General features: G+C 37.5%; 1 protein-coding gene across 2 annotated transcripts in view; it reads right to left on the bottom strand.

Moving 5' to 3' along the window:
- Positions 1–14984, bottom strand: part of Chn1 (chimerin 1) — a 164166-nt gene that overhangs the window by 88146 nt on the left and 61036 nt on the right. For both annotated transcript variants that reach the window (XM_031370637.1, XM_031370639.1), the window contains exons 3-5: positions 11990–12045; positions 6148–6179; positions 2509–2622 (exon numbers count right to left, since the gene is read on the bottom strand). In XM_031370637.1, the coding sequence (XP_031226497.1) occupies positions 2509–2622; positions 6148–6179; positions 11990–12045 (202 nt within the window). The remainder of the gene's footprint in view (positions 1–2508; positions 2623–6147; positions 6180–11989; positions 12046–14984) is intronic.

Raw genomic sequence — 14984 nt, forward strand, 5'->3', positions numbered from 1 at the left:
TATGGTACAGTATCCAAGGCTTTGGAGAGCTATCAAAAAGTAATTAATAAAAAAAAATATGGATCCAGAAAACCAAAGGGAAATTGTAAAACCAAAATATTCAAGTTTATATTAAAATAATAAACTTATTTTTAACAGCAAACAATATATATTTGCTATAAGATTTAGTACAGGCTGTAAGGGAAGGAGAGCTCTAAGTGAATACTACAAGGGCCAAAAACCTGAGCAAAAAAACCACAAACTGTGTTAACAGATGGTAGGGGGGATAGAGATATTATAGGATGTTTGAAAGGAAAGTGATGAGCTTGGTATTGGACATACTGATCTTGATGTATCTACTTAGGACCCCGAGGTTCAAAATGTATTCCTTTATAGAGAGCCATTGGCCAACAGAACAAATGCAGAATGAACACAGATGGCTATGAACTAGACAAGCTGTTTACCACAAATGGACCGTACATCATGTTAAAAACAAAAACTGATGTGAACTGGGAGAATTATCAGCTGAACTGGGAGTACGAGATCATAATAAAAATACACACTTTAAGACAAGTTTTATTTTGTATTCTTCTTAGCATTCTCCTGCCACACATCTAGTTTAAAGTGGGAGAACTGTTAGTTATATTTCGGTGCATACAGTATTCACAACACACATTCATAAATTCCTCTTCCTACCCTCACCTGCAGCTTTCTTTTCTCCATATTTCTTTCCAGTTAACAATCCTGTGGTGATTTTTCAATAACAAAAGATAAACTATATGTTCTCACAGACCTATAAATGGAAAACATTTCCTTCAAACTGATGTTCACCTATTCTCTAAGCTCAATTTGCTGTGCCAGGTGAACAGGAAGTGAGCACAAGGGCAGGCCAGGAAGCTGAGGAGGAGGAGGAGCCTGGGCAGTCGGGGTTACTTTACTCCACACTAAATCCACAGTGCTCGGATATGATGGCTGAGGAAGAGAAAACTACACAATGACTGCACCCAAAGACAAGAGACTGAGTTCAAGCTACTCAAGTCTTAGCATGTGCGCAAGATCTTGGGAAAGTAAGAAAACTGCAGTCAAGGGATCAGGGTTTTGCTCTTCCTCCTTCCGAGTTACTCAGGTCCACAGGCTGTTACTAATGAGAAATGCAGGATTCTGGTAGAAAGTTAAAGGGATAGAAAGACTTTAAGGACTGCGGATAGAGCTGAATGATGTCTCCAACAAGCACAGGCCTTGTGTTTGAGGCCCCCCGAAAAGCAAAAACAAATCCAAAAGCTAGAAAAAGTAAACAACTTCAAGTAATTCTGTGACTTTCCTCAAATCAGTCTTTTAGTAAAATTGGTAGTAAAGTAAACAAAGATATTTGGTTACCAAAGTAGATATTTTTCCTTATATACCGCAATTAAAATTACTGAGCAACACAGCTAAGTAACTGAAGAGCGATTTATACATCATACTTTGTAACAAAAGACAAAGTTCTACAAATGCTGCGATTCTTTCCCAGAATAAAATGGCCTCAGAACTCACTGTGAAATGACACTGAACTGAATCACTGATACTCATCTAGTGGAGGAGAATGGATGCCATGTTCACTCACAGAGACAAGTAGTGGGGAAGGATTCAGGCTAGGTGTCTTAAGCACTGACAGCGTTCTGTGCGCTCTGTGTTCTATCATGTCTTCACCACTTCCTTTGGAAGTGGCAGCTGCTTTTTAGTCTTTTCAAAGATGAGACCAGTGTGAATTAACCCATGAGGAGATGAACAAAGACAACAAATTAATTATTCTAAGCCTTTGGACAGGCAGAGGCACAGTGTTTAAAAACATACACTAAGCCTCACTGGCTTAAAATGCTAGCACAACTTATATGTGTGACCTTGGTTGCCATGTTAATCAACCTCCTTCAGGCCCTCTGTTTCTTCAACTGTAAAGTAAAAAAGAATGATGATGATGATGATGATGATGATGATGATGATGATGATGATACAGAGTTGTCTTAAAGATTAAGTGCACTTTGAAGCCCGACACAGGGTAAGCCCAGTAGACAGGTATGCTACTATGTCCATTCTTACAGTTGGTTTGAGTGCAGTGCTAATAGAAATACTTGTGTCTAGGTAATACACTATCAGCTAAGAACAGCCAAAACAATGATAAGAAGTTGAACTGTAAAGAAGAGCCAAGAGCTCCCAAGAAAAGCTACTTCAACCAAAATTCTAATTAAGAAATGACACTGGCTCTAAAGCCAGTTACAAAGAATGTTTACTGTCTTTCCTTATTCAAGAAATAGAGGGAAGCTGACAAAGCCAGACAGAGAGCAAGGGACTGACAAACATATCTGATTCCTTAATCACCGAGGGTTACCATTCATGGCAATTTTTAAAGATTCTCAAAGCTATAAAATGGTAATTAGGCCCCAAGAAAACAAGAACCAATTCAATTACATGCTGAATGTCTTTAAATTTTAAAGCCTTCTATTAAGAGGGTTTAAAGTACAGTACACTTATAATTGTACATCTAAGACCAACCTTAGAGCCAAAGTGTATGTTCCTGGTTGCCGCAGGCTCTCACGAATGAGGTAGCTCCCCTCAGCCACACTCAAGAGCTGGTCAGTCTCTTCTCTAGAGATCATGCCATGAAACCTACAGAACAAAGCCAGTTTAGAGACACAGCTTCTCATGTTTTTCAATACAACAGTAGAAGCACCCCCTGCCCTCCCCTGTTGTTCTCACTTGGATTTAACTGTGCTTGTGTCTCTTGGCTTGGCTCCTGGCTAGCTTCTCTGTGATAATGACTACTGAGTCTAGTTCTCAGTACAGAAGCAGGATCCATGTCCATCTAGGGCAAAGCCCTCCACCTCACCCAAGAGGACTGTGCTTTCTCATGTGGCCATGTGACCATAGAGGCTTGCTAAAGAATACTACACAGAAATTTATCTCATTTCTTCTTCCCAGTTGGTGTTGTGATCCAAACTTCTAGCTGGAAGTCCATGCTAGCAACTTTCCAGGGCCCTGGGTGTTTAATTAGCAGGATCGCCCAGTGATGTGCACAAAGTGCATCACTGAATATTCAGACCACAAGCAAACAGTGCAGCACCTGCCTTTGATTCCTGTCCAAAGCTATCTTTCATTAATAAAGGACAAAAGGAAGAATGAACACAATAAATAAATCCTTTATGCAAAGATTCATTTACAACAACCTGATATAAATCACTGAGAAAATAAAAATGGCAGTGGTAGCAGATATCTAAATCATGGAATCATTCAGACCTGTATGATGATTTTCAATTTGTAAACTCACACACCAAATTCTTTCAGGAACTCAAAGACTATCAAGGAATGTGGGCCATGCCATCTGAGTGTGCTACTGTAGTGTGTCATCTCATCTGACAGCACATCTTTCTCTAAGCTTTCCTTATCTACATAAAGATACACCATTCAAAAGGAGCTGAGTCCCAGCAAACTCCTTCCCAGGAAGACAGAGTTTCACCTAAAGAGGAGACTTAAGGTGATATCACACCACACATAAATCTTAGCACAAACTAGCCTATCTCCCATTCATTCTCCTAAGGGACAAATCATATTTTCTAAAAATCATTTCTCCCCTAAATGGCCCACAATGTCCCTTAAGGGCATTTTAAATTACTAAAAAATAAGTAAAAATACTAATATACAAACTCAGACAATTCACTGGGTAGTCACCCCTTCTCCTGTGATACCCTTGTTTGCACTCCATCATCCATGCTGTGATCTGCCTGTTCAAATAGCTCAAAGGCTCAGAGATCACACAAGAGCGAACAATGGAGACAGTCTCTCTCATCACAGCTGCCTCACTGCTTAAAAGCACTGCAGCTTCCACAGTGCAAAAGGACAATAGTCACTTCACTTTGTAATAAATTTTAAAGGCTCTTTATTGGTACCTTAATAACCCAGGAATTTTGCTTGGGGTAATTGACAACTCTCTGAAGTTTTTCCTTGTGGGTATGGCTCAGTCTCTGAACAGTCTTAAAATTGTTCATGGTAATAATGTCTAAATCACACCAATCAGAAATGCTATAATTGGTCTCCTGAATTTTTCATTTCCAAGAATTTCTTAATCATTTAGAACTAGGTCCACAGGCAATACACTGAATCTGGTGCAAGCACTATTGTAACCCACCCCTGATGTGACACTCTCATTAGATTAGTGTATGTGCCATCAGTGAATAAACTTGGCAAAATGGGCTACCTGTTTAAAATAAATATCAATAAACTTAAAGCAATAAAACTCAAATTTTGTTTTGTTTTGTTTTGTTTTTTCGAGACAGGGTTTCTTTGTGTATCCCTGGCTGTCCTGGAACTCACTCTGTAGACCAGGCTGGCCTTGAACTCAGAAATCCACCTGCCTCTGCCTCCCAAGTGCTGGGATCAAAGGCATGCGCCACTACCGCCCGAAAACTCAAATTTTGAAAGACACTTTGACAACGAAATTTAAAGACCCTTAAAATGATTCATACCAGTTGATCTAATAACTGTATCCCTTTAAAACTGTACAGTAAGAGGCTTCTCAAAATTACTATTAGCATTAGAGATTAAGCCTCCTAATCCATGTATCTCCAGTCTAAAATTGGATATACTTCTGTGTCCATCATTCCTGCTGAAAGCCTGAAAGCCTTAATCAGAAAGTCAACTGAAGAACCCTTAAGGACACTGGTCCTCAGCTCTGCAGTCATCTCACCTCAATCCACAGGAACACTGCCTACAGACATTTACACAACAACACAGGTGTGTATGCATCCATCCATCCATCCATCCATTTATCTATCTATCTATCTATCTATCTATCTATCTATCTATCTATCTATCTATCTATCTATGTATCTATCTATCTATCTATCTATCTATCTATCTATCTATCTATCTATCTATGTATCTATGTATCCATCCATCCATCCATCCATCCATCCATCCATCCATCCATCCATCCATCCATCTATCTATCTATCTATCTATCTATCTATCTATCTATCTATCTATCTATCTATGTTTTCTGGCTGTCCTAGAATTTGCTCTGTAGATCAGGATAGCCTTGAAATCACAGGGACCCTCCTGCCTCTGCTCCTGAGTGCTGAAATTAATGGTGTGTGCCACTACCACCTGGCCCACATCTGGAATTTTAAGTAATTTAGAAATATTTGCTATATACATTGTTATCTGATATTATCTCAATGAAAAAAAAGTTTCTATCTGGAGAGTGATATGGGTTACAGATGATTTTTATTCTTTTCTTCAAAGTGCTATATTTCTATTTCTCAATAATCAGAAAAAATAAGACCTTAAACACTAAAACAGCATTTGGAATAACTTTTTGTATAGTTTGTTGCCCAACTGTAGAACTAAAACCAAAAGGCAATTAAAAAAATATTATACTGTTCATTATCAACATTAAGTGGAAAACTCAAAACCTGAGAGGGGGCTGAGGTATTGGCACATGCCTATAATTTTACACAAAGGAAAGCTGGTCTTCATGTGATCCATTACTTTAAATAAATTATGGTAGGAAGGGTGCTGGAGAGATGGCTCAGTGGCTAAGAGCACTAGCTGCTCTTCCAGAGGACTTAGGCTCAATTCCCAGCACCAATATGGCAGTTTATAATTCCAGTTCCAGGTGATCCAACACCCTCACACAGACTTACATGCAGGCAAAACAGCAATGCACATTAAAAAATAATAATAACATTAGGGAAACATCTTCAGAAGGTAATATATAAAAAATTTGACATGTCTCTGAATAACACGAATCACTTTTTTTCTGGGCTGATACTACATAATATAGAAAACTAGAAAGGGGGGCAATATACAATAAACTGTCCATACCTACTAAATCTATAGGTATGTTTTATTGTATTTAGTACATAAATATACACTTTCTTGAGATCCATCTAGGAGTATGTATGCTTGCTTCTTTAGCATTACTGCATACTTGTTTATCACATTATTTTCTTTTCACACTAGTCTTTATTTTCCTATTTAGACCAGTTAGGATTATACCTGCAATCAAAGAAAGAGAATTCAATTCCACCAAACTAGAATATTTCTCTCATCCTGTGTTTTTACTAAAACCTTGTATTTACTTGTATCATTTACATAAGATAATCTATAAGATACTTTCTGATAATCCATACTTACTCTCTTCCATAATACTTTGGTCTGTTTTCTACCTACAGGGAAAAAAAAGAACAATGAATATTTGTGAAAGTTAAAATGTACAAAATGTAACTCAACATTGTTTTTATATGATAAACTAAAGCGCATACCAAGAAAAAGAATCTGCGTACATTTTTAATGGGCAGAAGATGGATCCTGTTTATTAATTATTTGGATTTATTATTTCTTTTCCCTAGACCTGTTTCTGATGTATCCATGCTGTATGTGTCAACAGTTGAACTATGTTTTGTTTCTAGGTAGTAATGAACTATAAAAGATACTAAAACACATTATTCAAAGAGTAAAATAGCCACAGAACTTATGCTCAACAGTGTAACACCAGACTGTGGCTCTTCCCCGATGTCCCTAGTTCCCTTCCTTCCTCTACATTCTCCATTTTGTTACAGACATCTTAACATAGCATCCCTTCTGCTTCCTACCAGGTCTCCTCCTGCCACCTTCTCCTCCTGTAGCATTTCATAGCAAGCAACTCATCTACAACATAGATTCTGAGGGATTCCTACTGGACAGATAGGAAGATAGAGGAGATCTGCCCAATTCCCTCAAGAAATACTGAAAACATTTTTTAAAAGAAAAGTGTTTCTATTATTTGTGTGCTTGTGGCTATGGGAGGGGTGTCCATCGCCATCATGAGAAGTGGAAGTCAAGAGGACAACCTGCAGGAGGTGGTTCTTTCCTCCCACCATGTGGGTGTTAGGAATTGAACTCAGGTCAGCAGTCTTGGCCACAGGTGCCTTTATCCTTTGAGCCATCTTGACCTTTTCTATTTTTCTTATGTACAGGGGGACATATCAGTGAATTAAAACCAAAATTATCCTATTTTGAAAATACATTGTAAGGCTAAGAAACACACAATAATAACTGGTTTTGTTGTTGTCTGTTTTTTAAGTGATAAGAACACCAGAAAATACAGGAGTAGCAAATGGTCTAAAGGCAGTTACAGGAGACTAATTTGTTAGCTATAAGTTGGTGGTCAGAAAAGGCCATTCTGAGATGATATTTAAGTTGGTTCCTGAACAACAACCTAGCTCTAGCTACAGAATCACAGCAATGGCCTTTTCCTATGAGGTAATCTAGGTTCTAGGAATCCTGCTATTTGCTGTTTTAATTACATTTAAAGATCATTTACTCTCCACAACAGGGTAAGAATGGTTCTACTCTGACTTTGTAAAAGAATTTTATCATTTCCAGTTTTTAACTTGTTTTTCATGGTAAAGTTTTAATTGATGAAAAAATATATACTGTATAATTAACATTTGTGTGATATGTGTTTATTGTGGAATAACTAACATAATTAACGTGTATTACCTCAGAGTTAAAATCTGTACTTTTGAAGTATTCCTGTTTTTGTGGAAATGTTGTATTCATTAACTAACACCTTTCCAGTCACCAACCACCCCAGTATCAAATAACTATCTACACTTGAACTAAATTTGAACTGAAGTTGTTCTGAACTGAACATTTTATAATCTATAGAGTGAGATTATAAGTGTTTGACTTTCTGGGCCTCGCTTATTTCACTTACTATAATGTCCTCCAGGTTCACCCACAATAGTGTAAATAATAGGACTTGCTTCTTTTAAAGATTGTATTGTCATGAAATACAGTATTTCATCATATATACGTATATATATATGTTTTCTTTACCCACTTATTCACTGACCAGACTATCCTGGCCACTGTGACTAATACGGCAATAAACATTGAGACCGCAGCTATGTCTTCATTCATTTCCTTTGGATGAGTACCAAACAGCATGGCTGCTGGACTATACAGAACAGGAAGAAATGAGTACCAGGCAAACTAGATTTGTTATTCAAGATATTGCCTGTTTAAGAGATAGAGATCAAGTTAATACTGGGATTCCTATGCCCAGCCAAAAAGGCCCTCCTCCTGCCTATTTGATGATGTCTCGCTTGATTCAGGTTGAATGACACTTCCCAAAGCAACTTCACAGCCTGCCCAGTGATCTGTGGTTCTGCAACAAGCCTACCTGCCACGTCTGGATTTCTTACTGCCTGGTCCTCATGGTCTAGTACTGTTTCTAACAAATTTGAAATATTTATTACCGGCATAGCAGGAAATCTGTTCCAGTGACAGTATCATGCATCCTCAAAAGCACACTTTAGTCTAGCCCAGTATGTACCTAATCTCTGAGGCATCTTCAAATTCTCCGAACTGTAGAACTATGGTAACCACATACTACAGTCTTTCCCAGATTCATACTACAAACAAGTTACCAAGTTTCCTTTCTGATACATATTCTCTTTTTTTGTATGGTTACGAACTTTTCTGCTGGTTGTCCCCTATTTTATTTATTAAATTGTTTTCAGCCTGTTTTTGTTTTCTCATGGGAATCATGATTCTACCTTTTCCTAAGAATTATTCTTAAATAATAAGCTTTGAGAAACTTTATTTCTGCTGCCAGCCAGGTTGTTTATCTTCCAACATAAAATCCATTTGAGTTGGTCTTTGTTCCAACAATTTCTCAGCTCATAAAACTCACTGCACATCTTTTGAATCTAAGGAAGTAGAGAAGGTTTTCTTTAAAAAAAACAAAAAGAAAAAGAAAAAACAAAACCTCTAGATCTTTTAGGGTTATCTAAGATATTAAGTAGTATCTTCAAACTTACAGACATTACTTAGATAATCAAATTAAAAGATTAGTCAGTAATATAAACATGATTAACAATCTGCAATTAGTTGACTTAAAATGTATCAAGTTAGAAATTTAAATGTCATGCAACAGTAGGAATAATTTATGCTTATTTAAGCTTTTATATGCTTTTTACTAAGTTTTTATAAACATCTAATTGTTCTTGAAGGAAAAGGAAAATCTGTTTCCTGAGAATCAGACAAAGGGGATAAATCAAGAGATGACTAGTTCTCTACGGTCACTTTTCCCTCACACTCCATCGAACTGCATGTATTCTTTGCGCTAGAGACTCCTCTGTCTGCCCCTTCTTGGCTATTCCCAGAACCAGTGTCTTACAGGTCCTTTCACTTATCCTTAGAAGTACTGCAGCAATCTGCTAAACCAGATATTTTGCCTCCAAAGGTCCAGCTTCCTTCCTAATCCAGCTTCTACACTACAGCCAAGTGATCGAAACCTAATATGTTTTTCTGCTGAAAACATTTTTACTTCTATAGCTACAAGGATGGGGTCTAAGCCATACACTTAGTACATTAAATTATTTTTTGTCTATGTAGATCTCTGGTATTATCTCTTGGCATTCTACCACAAGTTCCCTACAAGTGGGGGGAGAAACTAACAAACAAACACCACAAAAAACAGATACATGGAATTGCTACCAGTCTTTCTACTGGTTAATCTACTCCACTCCCTATGGAGACTCTAAGCTCTTCCAGGAAAGAGATATTGACTTAAATTCTGAGGATCTAATAGAAAGTAACCATTCAGAGAATATTGGTTGATTAATTGAAGGGATAAAAAATATAAATGTCTAGTCTTATGCCACATTAGCAGGCTCAGTCATGGGTTCTATATCATGAAGTGAATTTAAAATTGAATTCAAAATTTTTAAGTGGTTGGTTACTCCCATAATCTATGTTGTACCACTGGTGCATCATCGTGTCTTACTGGCAGGTCACTGTTGTAGGATAAAGGATAATAGTGATGAGTACTTTCCTCCTCCTGTAGCATCCAAAATACCTTCTAGTCCCATGAACATTAGTCAGTAGGTGAAACTTATAGTTGGGTACCAACTCAAGTTCTCCATGTTTGATGATATAAGTAAGTGCAATCTTCAACAAGAGGGTCTTATCATCAGGTTATAAAGGGAAACCAATTGCTGTGGCTATAGCCTGTGATGTCTGGGAGGGTTTACAGAATTCCTTTGGCCAATGACCCAACAGGAGGTAGCCCAATCTTGGCACTGAAGGTTTTATTTGATAGCATAAAATGTCTTCTTAGAGAACTGTCTCTCCCCCCACCCTTATATTGTGATTTCACTAAATTTCTTTTCTATATGCATATATTTTAGAAAGCTTTTTTAGTAGTAAGTTTCCATATGACTTTTCAAAAGACTTCAGGATTGTAGTCCCTTCCCAAATTCCCTCTTTAACCCTGCTCTCCCATCCTCCTCCTCAATTCATCCGACTCTAGTTCCCTGATCTCTGTAATACTATGTTCTATTTTGCCACCCCTAGGTCCCTTACTAACTACTTAACCTCTGTGATTATTTAAATAAACACACAAATCTACAGATTAAAAGCTAACATCCACATATTACGCTACTAAAGGACTTTAGCAATAAAGTCACACTTAATGGCACATTTCCATAGCTAAAGATCAGAGCCTTGTTCAACCCTCAACAGAGACGCTTCTTGTACACTGGATGGAAATTAACACAGGCATCCACAACTGGACAATGCTCAGGGAGGGTGAGACTTTAGAGCACTCAATGCTAAACAGGATGCTGTCGTCAAATACCTCCCCTCAAGGTGCAGAGATCTACTCAGAAGAGGAGGCAGAGAGACTCTCTAAGAGCTGGGGTATGGATGACTCCAGGGAAACAGTCTTTCTCAAACACAACAGGGCTGATATACAGATGAACTCACATAGACTACAACAGCATACCAAGGCCAGCACAAGTTCACACCAGACAAGATCCCAGCACTGAGAAGGAAAAGTAGACACAACCAAAAAGGTATTGTAATTGATACTGCTGGCAACCGGAAATCAGTTCTCTCCAGTGGAGTGTCACTCGGTGTTATCAGCCACACTCAAAGGCAAGTACCATGCTCAGGAGTTGTTGGCCAACACAAAATAGACTTCCTGATTTTTTTTTCAGTAACACTAATGTTTATTCTGAGTTGAACAAAAATATTCTAATTTGCATATATTAGCCAGAGTTGCTTCCTCATTATACCAGACTCTTTTTTTTATGGTAGTCTATTATCTTTTTCCAAAAACTTTGTATTATTGCAAAGTTTAAAATAAAGTCATCCAGGGTATTTTCTATCTCATATCTAGAATAGATTTACATTCCAATTTATTATTTACAGTCTTAGATTTCTATTTATTGTTAATTTTAGACAGTATCATGTTTTCCTGATTGTCTTCAAACTCACTATGTAGCCAAAGATGACCTTAAACAGAGAGTTCTGCTACCAATTCCTTAGTGCCTGGATTACAGGCACAAATTATTTCTATGCTCAGTATATACATTACTGACTTCCTGATTTTTTGTGAGGTCTCATTTGGGTATTTTTATGGGGTTTTATTGCATCTTTTTATGTGATATACAAAATAACTTTCCTTCATAAATTATCTATGTTACTTGTTCATACCCACCCATTTCCATGTTCTGTGTGTGTGTGTGTGTGTGTGTGTGTGTGTGTGTGTGTAGAAAAGTCTTCTCTGGAACTAAGAGATCTGCTGGCCTCTCCCTCCTGTGTGATGGGATTAAAGGTCAGATGTCTTGGCTCAATTTTTGTTCCTTTTTTAAATTGATTTAAAATTTTCTTTTAATAGAAGAAATAATTTAATAATTCTACAATGATTCTTACAAATTCATTATCAGAATAATAATACATTTTAAAATGTAAAAACAATGTATAAAGAAAATGATATAATTTAAGACTATACAAACATGTTATATATAATGTTCTAAATAGCATACATATATCAAATGAAACTAGTAATAAAGATGAATTCATTACAACATTATGCTATGACCCAGAGAGAATGGTTACACCCACAAACAAGCCTCCAAGGATGTCAGCTTTTGGAAACAGAAGAATCCAAGGGCTTCTGTTGTAACCACTACATCCTACTCACCTCACAAGTGCAGGTGATCCTTCGAGGGTGAGGGGCTTCCTGCTGCAGCTGGTATACTACAAGAAGGAAGACATGAAAGGTGTCACTTTCTCTTATACAGAATTTAGAAACAGGGTAGAAGAAACTGGTTACTTTTTTACTCATAAGAAAACTGTTGCAGTCCTATTTCCTGCTAAGTAAAACTTTGTCATGAACAAAACAAAGACTGTTGACCAAAGTAAAGTTACCAAGTGTTAGGAGAACAAAAGCAGAAATATCATAATCTACACAATTATCTTCTACAATGGTGTTTCTCAACTTGCTGGTCATAACCCATTTGGGTATTAAACAACCTTTTCACAGGGTTTTCCTAAAACCATCAGAAAACATAGATATTTACATTACTATTTCTAACAGTAACAAAATGACAGTTATGAAGTAGGAACAAAAATAATTTTATGGTTGGAGGTCACCACAATATGAGGCACTGTATTAAAGGGCTATAGCATTAGGACAGTTGGGAACCACTGTTGGGGCTGTAATTTTTACACTCTTCTTTATAATCCATTCTTTGTTTTTCCTAATATAAGCATTTCTTAAAGTCCATTATTATCAAACATATAACTGAAATCAGGAGTTATAGGATGGAGTTAACATATACACTGCTTTTCTCCCCCTTATGCATATTGCAAACATTTATTTTCAAATATAATCCCCCTTAAAAACAAAATTTCAGAGATCAAGTTACTAGAATTTATTCAGTTTGGGCAAATTCAGGAAAAGAAAGAATTCAACACCGAAACACCTTACCAAAGGAATGGATAATGTTTATGGTATCTAAAAATGGATCAACGATATTTGAACTGATAACATGATCTTCTCTAGCCTTGTATCAGGTTTTAAATTTAAAAGGAGAATAAATAAGATTGGTGTTGCCAGGCAGTGGTGGCACACACCTTTCATCCCAGCACTTAGGAGGCAGAGGCAGGCAGATTTCTGAGTTCAAGACCAGCCAGGTCTACAGAGTGAGTTCCAGGACAGCCAGGGCTACATAGAGAAACCCTGTCTCGAAAAACCAAAAAAGATTGGTGTTTGTCCTTCATATTTTTTTCTATTTCTAAATGTACAATCATAGGTGAATGAACTTAAGTTGATAATGGAGTTATACTTACATAGTCTGTCAGCATCAACTACCCAGACATCTGACACTGCAGACAATGCATGACTCATTTGAATGAGGTGCTATTTTATAAGATTCACCTCTGGCCCTTGTAATTCATATATATGATGGGAAAATATGTGAATATAAATAATTAGACAATATACACACATATATAATTAGAATAAATATAGAACACATCAGTTCTACTACTACATGTAGTAGTAAGTACATCAGTGCTACTTACTACATGTGAAACATTTACAATAATCCTTGGTTGACAGTAAATGTATCATAAAGAATACTATGTTTATAATGATTGTTAATATACGTAATTCACTATAGTCAGTAATATCATTGTGAGGTCATCCCTAGGACACAGTACTTGGACACTGCTATGATGTACAGGGAACTGAGTCTAAGCACTAAGGGATGTGAGAGCAGGCAGGGACAGCCTTCCCCAGGAAGAGCCCACCAACTATTCATTACTCCCAAGTGGTCAGCCCTGAAACATACACACAAGTAACACTAGACAAACTTAGCAGGGCATGTTTACATACTTAATAATACAGATGTATGTATTCATATGTGTATGTAACAACCATCAGTGAAAAAATGGGTTATGAACTTGAAAGCAAGCAAGGAGGGTATACAAAAAAGATTTGGGGAGTAAAGGTAAAGGAGAATGATGTAATTATATTATAAGCTCAAAAAAAATGAAAGAAACAATAAAAAGACTTTAAAAGCAACTGAGAATCTATAGTTTTACTCTATAATATTAAAAAACAAAACTTCCTCAGAAATGTGTGAAATTCTGATACAAATGGTTTTTTTAATTTTTTTTCTCATGACTACAAATATCCCTGACCTGGTAAATTAAAATAGTTCTAAATATCTTATTTCACTTAATTAGTTCATCAAGAGTACTTTCTCTGAATCTAGATTGAAGAGATGATGTGACATAATAATCTCAGAACTAATTCTGAGATGCAGAAGGGAGAAAGAGCACCGATGTCAAGCCTGGGCTTAACAGTGAGATGTGTGCATCACTCAGACAGTGAGATGTGTGCATCACTCAGTGAGATGTGTGCATCACTCAGTGAGATGTGTGCATCACTCAGACAGTGAGATGTGGGCATCACTCAGACAGTGAGATGTGGGCATCACTCAGTGAGATGTGTGCATCACTCAGACAGTGAGATGTGTGCATCACTCAGACAGTGAGATGTGGGCATCACTCAGACAGTGAGATGTGTGCATCACTCAGACAGTGAGATGTGGGCATCACTCAGACAGTGAGATGTGCGCATCACTCAGTGAGATGTGTGTATCACTCAGACAGTGAGATGTGGGCATCACTCAGACAGTGAGATGTGTGCATCACTCAGTGAGATGTGTGTATCACTCAGTGAGGTATGTGCATCACTCAGACAGTGAGATGTGGGCGTCACTCAGACAGTGAGATGTGTGCATCACTCAGTGAGATGTGTGTATCACTCAGACAGTGAGATGTGGGCATCACTCAGACAGTGAGATGTGGGCATCACTCAGACAGTGAGATGTGGGCATCACTCAGACAGTGAGATGTGTGCATCACCCAGACAGTGAGATGTGTGCATCACCCAGACAGTGAGATGTGTGCATCACCCAGACAGTGAGGTGTGTGCATCACTCAGACAGTGAGGTGTGGGTGTCACTCAAACAGTGAGATGTGTGCATCACTCAGACAGTGAGATGTGTGCATCACTCAGACAGTGAGATGTGTGCATCTCTCAGACAGTGAGATGTGTGCATCTCTCAGACAGTGAGATGTGTGCATCACTCAGACAGTGAGATGTGTGCATCACTCAGACAGTG

This window comes from Mastomys coucha, unplaced genomic scaffold (assembly GCF_008632895.1).
Source record: "Mastomys coucha isolate ucsf_1 unplaced genomic scaffold, UCSF_Mcou_1 pScaffold15, whole genome shotgun sequence".
Lineage (NCBI taxonomy): Eukaryota > Metazoa > Chordata > Mammalia > Rodentia > Muridae > Mastomys > Mastomys coucha.